The sequence below is a fragment of the Pimephales promelas genome, chromosome 20, assembly GCF_988280905.1.
Source record: "Pimephales promelas chromosome 20, fPimPro1.hap1.1, whole genome shotgun sequence".
In the NCBI taxonomy this organism is placed as follows: Eukaryota; Metazoa; Chordata; class Actinopteri; order Cypriniformes; family Leuciscidae; genus Pimephales; species Pimephales promelas.
In genome coordinates this window covers 31,399,358-31,412,373 of record NC_142788.1, presented here as the reverse complement: position 1 = coordinate 31,412,373, position 13,016 = coordinate 31,399,358, and the positions used below count along the sequence as shown (strand labels likewise).

The 13,016-nt window shown below is 38.4% G+C and overlaps 1 protein-coding gene across 1 annotated transcript in view; it reads left to right on the top strand.

The window, feature by feature from the left end:
* The window catches only part of col24a1 (collagen type XXIV alpha 1), a 94,427-nt gene that overhangs the window by 36,681 nt on the left and 44,730 nt on the right, over window positions 1-13,016 (top strand). Inside the window, exons 13-19 of the mRNA XM_039651383.2 lie at window positions 849-902; window positions 2,105-2,149; window positions 7,850-7,903; window positions 7,989-8,033; window positions 9,272-9,325; window positions 9,744-9,797; window positions 11,466-11,519. Of these exons, the coding sequence (XP_039507317.2) occupies window positions 849-902; window positions 2,105-2,149; window positions 7,850-7,903; window positions 7,989-8,033; window positions 9,272-9,325; window positions 9,744-9,797; window positions 11,466-11,519 (360 nt within the window). The remainder of the gene's footprint in view (window positions 1-848; window positions 903-2,104; window positions 2,150-7,849; window positions 7,904-7,988; window positions 8,034-9,271; window positions 9,326-9,743; window positions 9,798-11,465; window positions 11,520-13,016) is intronic.

The following is a 13,016-nucleotide window of genomic DNA, read 5'->3' as shown; positions in this document are numbered from 1 at the left end:
GCTTTAATTCGTGAAGGAATCGAGAGGGTTATTCTAATGAATGTGTTTCTGTCTCTAAAGAAAAAACAATAGAAATGCCACAGAATCTGCTATTCATTGGACTGTGATAATTGTCTCATCATTCTGTTTTTGTGACTTTAGAATAAATATTATGTGAAATATTATTAAATTAATTAATATTAATTATTACAAATATTTCACATTTAAATTCTATTTACTGCTAATAACAAAAAGAAAAGTGTTAGATTTTATTTAATATTTTATATGTAACATTTAGGTTCAGCAATTTTATGTACATTTTTATTTTCTTGCATTAAATTCCACAACAATAATTATTATATCATAATAATTATTATTATTATTTAATTATCATTTGGGTTCATAAATGTTATGTACATCAATAAATCATAGAACAATAATAAATGTTAAATATAAGATTCAGATTTGCCCATGATCTGATAAGGCCTATATTATAATGCAGTGTTTTTAAGTTCTCAGTGGAAATGCTCCATATATAATGAAGTAATGACGTTAGTGTCCCCGTGTGAGAGGCTCCTGATGAAGTGAGTATCAGTGTGTAAGATCTCAGCTGATTGGAGCTCGTGCCAGCTCGGCTCGCGGCCCGTCGTCTCCAGGAATGATTAATCCCAGGCATCTCCAGTGAGGATGAAAGCTTGTTGGAAGCCTCAGAGGCCCCTGGGCAAACATGCGTACTGTAAAACACTCGCATTTACTTTAGAGCAACATGCACTTATCATGTGTAGAGAAATCAAGTAGAGTCAAACCACAGCCAAACGAACTGACACGAGCGCTCAGATGTGTGGACACTGATCTGAGATCTGTTACAGGGTGTTGTTGGCGACGCGGGCGAGAGAGGACTTCCTGGACCTGATGGAAACCAGGTACGTGTTTCTCTGCCATCAAGACCATGTTCTTCTCTGATGTTGAGTTCTCCTCTATATCAGTGTTCCTGAACTCCTGAAACGCCTCCACTGTAGTCTCGAGTGAACACGTCTCAATATTCCTCATTATAATAATTCATGCGCATAATAAAGGGGCGGGGCCTGGTTGAGTGATTTGAACTGGCGGTTATCGAAAGGGGCGGGACATTTCCAAACACTCTCGAATAGCTCGATCAATCACAACACACTGCTTCAGCCGACCAATCAGAGGTCAGTGTGCTTTCAGGAGGAGGGGCTTCACAGAGACAGGAAGTAAACAGAGCGATACTGACAGACTGGGAAGAGAAAATGGAGAATATGAGGAGAATAATCAACATTCAAGCAGGAAAACCTGTTCTAGGAGAGCCTGAAACACATCAGGACTGTGGAAGGACAGAATATGGGCTCTTTAGATTAAGATGCATTTACTTGAGAAGCAAAATTATTGAAGATATCAAGTCTTGCTTTCCCTTTAAGTTGAGTTTATTTTTCTGACCCCAATTGGCAGATTCTTGTTTTTTGAAAACAAGACTTAACATTTGCACTTTAAGTGAATCTATCTGAATGTTTCGAATCTGGAGTAATGATGCTGAAAATTCAGCTGCGATGTCACAAATAAATTTACATTTTAGAAAATGCAATAATATTTCACAATTTTACTGTAATATTTTTTTCTTCAAATAAATGCCGCCTCGGTGAGCAGAAGAGACTCTTTTAAAGCATCTGATTTAATCATAATTTGAACCAAACCTAAATGATCCTAATTTTATTCCAACATAAACGTTATCACATATCAATACAGCTATTGTGATTATGAATAGGAAATCTTAAATACTTTATTGTAAAAGGCCGAAACTTCCCACGTGACGTCATGTAACAATGTCCAAAATTAAACAAAGTATCAAGTAAAAATGTATCCAGATACTCATATTCTCATTGTTTAATCTCATTATAATTTATTCCAAATTATGACAGAAATCCCAACAGGAGTCTATATAGGATATTTTGAGTATAGATGGTTTTGAAGAATATTATGATGTCTTCTGCACAGAATTACTGTTGAATAAAAGCAAATCAAGTTGAAAGATGTTTGGAAATAATGCTAAATGCGGACAGAAGTGCAGAGCTGTTTCTCATGGTGTGTGTGTGTGTGTGTGTTTCAGGGGCCCGTCGGAGGAACCGGCAGCAGTGGATTCCCAGGCTTGAGAGTGAGTCGTAAACACACACACACACACACACAGACAGAGCTCAATCAGTGTTTACTTCTTACGGCTGACGCAGAATCCTCGTCCTCTCTGGAGTCGTGCGGATATGACTTCACATATCACCGATACCGATAACCGATCATTCACAATGGAAAACAAATCAAACAAAATTACTTCAGGAAAACAAATCTCCCCCTAAAATTCACTAAAATACTACAATACTGGGGGTTAAAATCAACAACAGAGCCCTTTATAACAGCAATTCTTTTAAGAAATAATAATCACGCTCAAATAAAAACTGAAATGTTAGTATGTAACTCGTATGACAAACGTATTCAAACACACAGTAAATAAGCTTCTGTCTGTTGTTTACAGCTAACTAATGAACTCTGAGCTTCAGATAACTCTCCTGAGGTAAACGAGACGTTGTTTTAAACGCGGATTGATGGATCTCATGATGATTGATTTCAGGAAGTTGTTCTGAATCTTTCCTCATTCCTCCGGATGTTCGTTGATGTGTATTTGCTGCTGTAACTGGTACTAAAGAGGAAGATGATGAGGTTATTGTACGGCCGGTGCTTCATATTTTCAAACATAGACTGCGTTGATTTAACTGTTATCGCGTTAGTTTCGCATAAACTTCAACAACCCTAAATTCGCCACGAGAGAGATTCTCTTCACACACAGTATGAGCTGCCGATAGTGAAAATAACGTCTTTAATTTATGGGACGTATTCATTAACTGAAATAAAACAAATGTCAACTGAAATAAAGAAACTGGTCTGCCTCAACCTCAATACACCACTAATGTTATAATGTAAGTTACATTACATTAATAATCAAAATACTTCTACAAAGTAATATAGTTTGTTTGCATAACTGTGTCCAGCTTTCTGTTGCGCATGAATACAGAATCAGATTCAGACCTTGTTGTAAAGTTGTATGTGTATCTGTGTGTATATACATATATGTGTGTGTGTGTGTGTGTGTGTGTGTGTGTTTTTAAGTCTACATATCTCTTATTCATTTTATTTCAGCTTTCGTTATTTTAGTTGTTATTTTAGTACACAAAATAATGCTAAAATGTTAATAAATGAATTGATATTTACGTTTTATCAAAACATTTATTTTGTTTTTAATCATTTATTAAAATATTTTTTAATGATTTAATTTTTTAATTTCGCCATCCATGATTTTTTATTAGTTGTTGTTGTTGTTTTATATAAATATGTCTTTTTATACATTTTTCTTCCCGTTTTAGTTTAGTACATCAAGTAAAAAACTTCAGTTAAAGTTTATTTTATTTCACGTAACAAGTCTCCTGGTTTTAGATTTAGCTAATGTCCCTGTAAATTCACCCTTCCATTCCTCTTCAACTGTTTTCCTTCATTGGTGATGCGTGTTTCCAGGTTTGATTGCTGCCATGTGTTCGGGTTAAAGAAGCCGATCATCATGTCATGTTCAGTAGGCAGTGTCTAACAGTCGAGGACTCCTCTGGTCGTTCCGGCTTTAAAACACACGTGTCCGAGGCTGGCCGAAGCCCCAGAGTCTCGTAAAGCGGCGGACTGAGATGTCAGACTGTCGGGATGATTTAAAGCGGGATGTTGCAGATTCGTGATGCGTTTTCATCGCTGTTGCTCCTGTAGATGAGGATGTGTCAGTTCTGTGCAATAATGCCCGGTTGATTCCTGCTCCGAAAGTTTGAGTCGGACACGCTGAATCGAGACGTACAGTACATGAAATACAGACTAAATAAAGGGGTTTTTCTCAGCGATGCCGTAGAAGAACCATTTTTGCTTTCCTTAAAGGGTTCATATCATGCTTTTAAATCATACATTTTTACTTATAAATCATACCGTTGTGGTCTATATAAAGCATAACTGCAATGCTTGGGTCTGAATTCCTCATTATTAAAGCTCCACAAGCCCCTTTTCTGATGTGCGTCTGTGAGCGACCCGTTTCAAAGCGGCCCCTTTAAATAAAAAGGAGATGCGTCACACCCCGCCCGCTCTCCAGGTCCATGAGTTCACGGTCAGTTCAACTCCCGCGTTCGGCCATTATTGTAGTTTGATAAGAGATATACGATATACGTGATACTTCAAAACACGTCATAGAGAACAGAAAAATCTGAACAGGTTGAAAAATATGACCAAAATAGTATAAAGATATAAACTTTATAATATAATATAAAGTAATATAAAGATATAAACGAAGCACCTGAAGAGAATAATTTCATCTTTTCTGTACTTATAAACACTCCAAATATACAACAAAATGCATTTAAGGCCTAAAAAAGTGGATTTTGCATGATATGTCCCCTTTAAGGACATTTTAGTGTTATTCTTAGTGTGTGATGAACATTTTTTCCTCTATAAAAAACCTTTAGTTAAGAAGCTTTACTTTTAGAGACCTGCTTCAGTTCTTGATCCGATATATACATAAATATAAACTCTAAACCATACACTCCCGTTCAAATGTTTCGGGTCACTTTTTAAAGAGAAGTTAATAGTTTTATTCATCAAGGACTCATTAAATTGATCCAAAGTGACGGTAAGCACATTTATAATGTTACAATAGATTCTGTTTCAAATAAATGCTGTTCTTTTGAACTTTCCATTCATTAAAGAATCCTGAAAAATAACATGCATGACGGTTTTCAACATTGATAATAATCATAAATGTTTGTTTCTCATATTAGAGTGATTTGTGAAGGGTCATGTGACACTGAAGACTGGAGTAATGATGATAAATTCAGCTTTGATCAAAGGAATAAATTACACCGATTTACACTGTAAATAAATATATTTCACGGTTTTACTGTATTTTTGAACAAATAAACGCAGCCTTGATGAGTCTTCCTTCAAAACAGCCCCGAGTGTTTCATTAGTTTATGATATTAGTTTATCAGCTTGCACCAACTATGATCTGATTATACATTTCTCTCCCAGTTCAGATGTTTTGCATCTCACAGTCATTTTTCACCTTCTTCTCTTTCTTCTGCCACTTCTTCATCACGTGCGGCGGACAGAAAAGCTTTTTTACGGCGTGTGTGTGTGATGTGTGTATCCATTAAGAGCTCTTTCAGCTCCAGATGTGCAGATCTCCTTCAAGCCACTCGTCTACCATGTTCTTTGCTCATGTACTGTGGTAATGCCATGGTATAATGTTAATACTTTGAAATTATGCTTAGTCTCTCTAGTACATCATTTGTCGTTCACTCGTAACAGCCACTCATACTCCACCGGTCAAAAGTCTTTGGTTTTTAGTTTTTGAAAGTCTCTTATACTCTCCAAAACTGGGTTTATTTGATCGAAAATACAGGAAAATAGTGAAATATTTCGATGTGAATCTATAGTCATTTATTCCTGTGATCATTACTCCAGTCTTCAGTGTCACATGATCTTTCAGAAATCACTCTAATATGAGGATCTGATGATCTGATCTCAATGTATCTGTCATACATTTTATTTTTCTCTGAAAGTTCAAATTAAGAACAGCATTTCTTAGAAATATAATCTTTTGTTGCATTATAAATGTCTTTACTGTCACTTTTGCTCAGTTGAAAGCATCAGTGATGAATATGCAGTTTTCCTGCGGGCTTTAGGTGAACGGAGACATGCGTGCGGTTTAATGGTTTAAAAGCCTTTAATGAGAAACAGCCTCACAAACAACTGAAGAGCTGGCGCCGGATCTTGACTTCTTATACAGATACAAATATGAGATTTTTGATTTGTACATGACATTTCCTCAAAGAATCTTGTAAAAGAAAAACAGTTCCTCCTGCAAGATATCGTCCATTAAAACTTCTGTCCTGATCTTGAGTGACACTAAACACACGTGTGCCTCAGCGGGGAACTGCACAAGCCTGTGTGTGAGGGTTAAATCACAGGATAATGTGGATTGAGGACTACAATCACCCGTTTCAACTGAAACAGGACCCGGCCTTCAAGGGGGCCCACAGACCAGCAAAATCCCATTCATTTGCTCCGTATGATATTGATTTTCAGCCATAATATCTAAACCATCCAAGGTAGATGACCACGAGGTTATGAAATAAAAGTTTCTGCTCCTGTGGTATGAAATCAACCTTGTTATTCACGATCTCCTCACATGAAGCTGGATACATTTAGGGGTGGGGTTAGGGATCAGGGGGTGGGTTTAGGGATCAGGGCTGGAGCTGAGTAGGTTTAGGAGTGGGTTTAGGCATCAGGGGGCGGAGCTGGGTAGGTTTAGGGGTGGGTTTAGGGATCAGGGGGTGGAGCTGGGTAGGTTTAGGGGTGGGTTTAGGGATCAGGGGGTGGGTTTAGGCATCAGGGGGCGGAGCTGGGTAGGTTTAGGGGTGGGTTTAGGGATCAGGGGGTGGAGCTGGGTACGTTTAGGGTTGGGTTTAGGGATCAGGGGTGGAGCTGGGTAGGTTTAGGGGTGGGTTTAGGGATCAGGGGGTGGAGTTGGATAGGATTAGGGGTGGGTTTAGGGATCAGGGGGTGGAGTTGGATAGGATTAGGGGTGGGTTTAGGGATCAGGGGGTGGAGCTGGGTACGTTTAGGGTTGGGTTTAGGGATCAGGGGGTGGAGCTGGGTAGGTTTAGGGTTGGGTTTAGAGATCAGGGGGTGGAGCTGGGTAGGTTTAGGGGTGGGTTTAGGGATCAGGGGGTGGAGTTGGATAGGATTAGGGGTGGGTTTAGGGATCAGGGGGTGGAGTTGGATAGGATTAGGGGTGGGTTTAGGGATCAGGGGGTGGAGTTGGATAGGATTAGGGGTGGGTTTAGGGATCAGGGGGTGGAGCTGGGTACGTTTAGGGTTGGGTTTAGGGATCAGGGGGTGGAGCTGGGTACGTTTAGGGTTGGGTTTAGGGATCAGGGGGCGGAGCTGGGTAGGTTTAGGGGTGGGTTTAGGGATCAGGGGGTGGAGCTGGGTACGTTTAGGGTTGGGTTTAGGGATCAGGGGTGGAGCTGGGTAGGTTTAGGGGTGGGTTTAGGGATCAGGGGGTGGAGTTGGATAGGATTAGGGGTGGGTTTAGGGATCAGGGGGTGGAGTTGGATAGGATTAGGGGTGGGTTTAGGGATCAGGGGGTGGAGCTGGGTACGTTTAGGGTTGGGTTTAGGGATCAGGGGGTGGAGCTGGGTAGGTTTAGGGTTGGGTTTAGGGATCAGGGTGGAGCTGGGTAGGTTTAGGGGTGGGTTTAGGGATCAGGGGGTGGAGTTGGATAGGATTAGGGGTGGGTTTAGGGATCAGGGGGTGGGTAGGTTTAGGTATATGTAAGGTGGGAGGAGTTGGATCTGGATCCGACTCCTCCCCGTGGATGTCATGTTCTGCAGTGAGGACCATCTCGCTTTTTCTGCTCTATTATATTTGTTTTATTTGGGTTGTGCCCGATAGTATTTATTGAAACGGACCCCCAGATGCTTAAGGCCGCTGCTGCCTACGCAAAACCCCAGAACCCGCTTTTTAAAAAAGCAGTGTAAACACACATTATAGCCCACGGCCAGAGTAAGACACATTTTAATGGCCACGACCAGCACTAGACCATTAATTTTTGGGGTCACCCTGGTGGCTCGTTCCTAGAACTACCGGTGCGGAAGCTGCTATGATTGTAGACCGCTGAGAATGTCCTGACAAATCTGTCATTCGGTGAATCTGTTCACTGAACTACAGTAAAGATGAATGCTGTTGTATCGATCGAGTCTGTTCCTCTTTCCCACAGGGAGATCCCGGGATTGAGGGTCCCCGTGGGATTCCTGGCATTGTGGGACCTCAGGTAACGGCCCGTCAGTTACACCTCAAGCTGTGTGATCTCTAACCTCATTGGCTGGACACTGAAGATCTTGTTCTCTCATTGGCAGGGCCTGAGCGGAGGGGCGGGGCCTCCTGGAATGAAAGGTGATAAGGTGATTTAAATATTTCTATTATTGCAGCGAACACGTGAACGAATAAGGTTCATTCCTTTGCATGATCTTCGGATCAAAAAATTATTTTATTCTTTAGTATTGTTGTCTTGTTTTCTAAACATTGGTGCTCTTCGTGTGTCGGTCAAAAGTATTTAATTTTTTTTGTAAATAATATGAATGTACTATATTTTAGTTTGTAAATGTTTTTTTTTTATTTTGTATTTTTAGGGGATTTTCTATACTAAATTATATTTACGATGTATTTCTAATCTATTTATTCACTTTTTGAGCATAGACCTGAAAATGTAAGTTCCAGCTTAATCTGTGGTAAATCTCGAATGCTTTAGAGCGACAGACTGAGGTTTGATCTCTTCTCAAAGATGACACTTGGTGGATTATAGTTTGAAAAAAGTTCAAAAAAATTATTTTTATGAAAAATGCACAAAAATAAATTTTGAATTTTGAAAAATTTCTTTTTAAAATCATGTTTTACTCAAAAACTGCAAGAAAATCAAAGGCATTAAGAAGTCGTGCTCCGAATTTGATGTTGATATCTCAGTAGATGAGTGTGTTCTGCTGCAGTACCAAACGCTTCCACTAGAGGAAACTCATCACTCATTTCCAATTCGTAATTTCTGACCGCGAGAAATACAAGTGTGACAATTTATTTCTGGACCGTTTAACCTTTTCCAATCACATCCATGATTTATGTGTGTGTGTGTGTGTGTGTGTGTGTGTGTGTGCTCACAGCAAGTGCCAAAACCTTTACCACATTTTAATTGAATTCAAGGTTTACAATATGCATTATTTCATAATAATTAAATAAATACAATTCAACAAATATTAAAAAATAGTGCAGTTCTTGTTTTCAAGTAAATGTAAATAATTTTAAAACGTTAACTGAAATAAAATCAAATTAAATTTTTTATCTAATCGCATGATGTACCAGATTGATCGCATTTTAATCGCAAATGAAATCTGACTGAGAAATTACTCCCAGTCATTATTGTGTTAAATGAGAAAAACTTCAATAGACATAATAGATATAAGCTCTAATATTTTCTCATTGATGGTAAAATAACACCAGTTGGAATCAAGACAATGAAGAAGCTCGAATATGATGTTTGTCACATTGATTCTAATGTGAAAACATACGTGCAAACTCTTGTGTTGTGTATGTTTAATGGCGTCGGCGTGTGTTGAGTGTTTTCTGTAATCTGTGGTGCTGTATGATCTAGAGTGAGCCTGGATTGAGGGGTGAACCAGGAGAAAGGGGATATCAGGGAGACAAGGTGAGAGTCAGGAGAGTCAGAACAATGTTATCAACCTTCACATGGTCATGACACACTGTCCACTCATGGTCTTTCTGGAGACATTTGAAGACTAAAGAAAGTATAAATAAAAAGCTTCATCACATACATTAATTACATGGCTTAAATTTAAGCATTTGTGTATTTGAATTGCATTTAATATTACCATTCATTTTGATAACACAGTTTTATCTTAAAGTTTTTTTTCATTCGTTTTTCATGTTAAAACTGAGTGATACAAACGGATGGATATTTCTATATGCATCTTATAGTTTTTGAGTTTGTTTCAGGTGAAGTAATGAAACTTAACTGGTCTTAAAGTGTTGGGAATCTTTTCTATGTCCATGGATTTGATGTTTGATGCAGACAGCGAGGAGTTTTATTTGTGTTTCTCTTCCAGGGAACGGCTGGGAATCCCGGCCCAACAGGACCACGTGGAAAACCAGGACCGATTGTAAGACCGCCTGTGTTCTTACTCTGTGTTAAATACTCATGAAGCTCTGTGATGTTCTGTTGAGTGAACTGCACTGCAGAAAACTCTTCTTCCTCTTGTTTTCCAGCACACATATCTAAACATTCTTAAAACAAGATACTTTTGACTGAAGAGGCAGAATTACTAGTCTTGTGTTCTGAAAAACTTCTAACATCTAATTTCATTCAGTAACATTAGGCAGAAAATTAACTGAAAATTCTGTCAATGGCGGGAAAGAGTTGTGTCATAAATGGCGGGAAATTCTGCCAATGGCGGTAAAGTGTTGTCGTAAATGACGGAACTTCTGCCAATGGCGGGAAAGCATTGCGTCATAAATGGCCGAAAATTTGTTCAATGGTGGGAAAGAGTTGTGTCATAAATGGCGGGAAATTCTGCCAATGGCAGGAAAGCATTGCATCATAAATGGCCGAAAATTTGGTCAATGGTGGGAAAGAGTTGTGTCATAAATGGCGGGAAATTCTGCCAATGGCGGGAAAGCGTTGTGTCATGGCAGAAAATTTTGTCAATGGCGGGAAAGCATTGTGTCATAAATGGCGGAAAGTTCTGTCAATGGCGGGAAAGCGTTGCGTTATAAATGGCCGAAAATTTGTTCAATGGTGGGAAAGAGTTGTGTCATAAATGGCGGGAAATTCTGCCAATGGCGTGAAAGCATTGCATCATAAATGGCCGAAAATTTGGTCAATGGTGGGAAAGAGTTGTGTCATAAATGGCGGGAAATTCTGCCAATGGCGGGAAAGCGTTGTTGTAAATGACGGAACTTCTGCCAATGGCGGGAAAGCGTTGCGTCATAAATGGCGGACAATTCTGCCAATGGCGAGAAAGCATTGCTTTATAAATGGCGGAAAATTCTGCCAATGGCGGGAAAGCATTGCGTCATAAATGGCGGGAAATTCTGCCAATGGCGGGAAAGCATTGCGTCATAAATGGCGGGAAATTCTGCCAATGGCGGGAAAGCGTTGTGTCATGAATGACGGAACTTCGGCCAATGGCGAGAAAGCTTTGTGTTGTAAATGGCGGAAAATTCTGCCAATGGCGGGAAAGCGGTGCGTCATAAATGGCGGAAAATTCTGCCAATGACGATGAAGCTTTGTGTCGTAAATGGCGGAAAATTCTGCCAATGGTGGTAAAGCGTTGCGTCATAAATGGCAGAAAATTTTGCCAATAGCGGGAAAGCATTGCGTCATAAATGGTGGAAAAATCTGCCAATGGCGGGAAAACTTTGTGTCATAAATGTCCGTAAAATTCGGCCAACGGCGGGAAAACGTTGCGTCATAAATGGTGGAAAAATCTGCCAATGGCGGAAAAGCTTTGTGTCATAAATGTCCATAAAATTCGGCCAATGGTGGGAAAGCCTTGTGTCATAAATGGCGGGAAATTTGGTCAGTAGCGGGAAAGTGTTGCGTTATAAATGGTGGAAAATTCCACATGAACTCGCTTAATTTTGATGATTTTTTTTATTCATCAAGACTTAATATCTTCAATCATTTCACTTCTCCAGTACAGGCCTCTTGATTTAAGAATGTTTCGATATTTGTGCTGGAAAACAGAAACACTGAGGAAGAACATCCTGTTTGCACATTTGTGTGGAGTTTGGTGTGATGTTTATAGCTGATGTTCTCTCTCTGACAGGGGAAAACGGGTGAAGCGGGCCCTCGAGGGCCTCCGGGGCCACCAGGACCCGAGGTGAGAGCCGTCACTGTCGGGACTGACTGTGATTGTCAGAACAACTAATGAACAAGCGTACAGTTGGAATTGAACATCTTATATTTTGAAAAACCCAGAACTTCATTCGATGTTCCTCGTTATTTCAGGTTCATTCAGAAGTTTCTGCCTGATAGAAATGAAAATTAAGCAATTCTGTGCCGATTTTGAAGGAAATTTGCATAATTGTGTGGATTGTTGAAATTAATTAACTGAGAAATATTAAATTTCTAATATGAATATGTAAATATAAATATTAAATTTTAAATATTAATATGTAAATACAAATATTTAGGTATTTTGCCAGAATAGCAAAACTGAATTGGATTTTGTGCTTTATGGAAGGGGCGGAGCTAAAGTGCTGAGTTGAAAACTGAGTTGGTTTGGTTGTGTGTGATGATCTGATGGTGTTTGCAGGTGTGTGAGCGGTCAGTGATTGAGTTGGTTTGGTTGTGTGTGATGATCTGATGGTGTTTGAGGGATTTGACGCATGTGGACGTCAAATGGCGTCCTTCATAGTTTAATACAACACAACATTAATCACATTCCAGCTGTTTATAGTCTTCGATAAATAGTCTGAATTGTGTCTTTCTTGGCAGGCATGTCTACTTCCTTGTTATTTGTGTTAGTTTTGTGTTTGGTGAAGATGATTTATCTCTTGATAATCCCAAACATGATTGTGGCTCTTTATTAGTGTAAACACAGACGCATCTGTGCAGCAAATGGAGGAAACTTACCCAGCGCTAGAGTTTAGCGTCTCGCATGCTAGTCTGATATCCGCTAGTCAGTTGCCCTCTTGTGGCACTTCTGTTTTATGTTCATGTACAGTATACAATTTTAATATTTCATTTATTAGGGAAAAAATTCTAAAAAGGAACTTACTGTTAATGCACATTCCTGTTATAATTGTGTACAGCAATATTTTTAGGAATGTTAAAACTTTAAAAACTTTTAAACTATATATTTAAAATTAATCTTGATTATGAAATATTATTTATACTCAAATTATATTTACAAATGTATAATAATAAAAATACTATATTATACATTTTATATAAAGTATTTAATATCTTGTTACATTCAGGATTTTTAAGCAAAATATTAGACTCAATGCATAATAATAATAATGATATTTGTTTATTTTAAAAATGTATTTAAACTCTGATCATTTATTTTAAAATATAATAATCATTTATTTAAATCATGATTGAAATATTAAGTAGTATTTCTTATCAAAATATTAACAATAGTGTACATTTTTGAATGATACAACTAATAATAATTATGTTATTATTAATTAATTAATTATATTAAATAGGAGTATAATAATAATGTTTTTTATTATTTGTAATAATTTCAATTAACAATAATTTATTATTATTATTATACATTTTAAATATTTGTATCTCATTGTGACATAAAATGGATTGCAAACTGTCAAATAAATCCTGACCTTCTCATTGGATGGGTTTTGGCTCT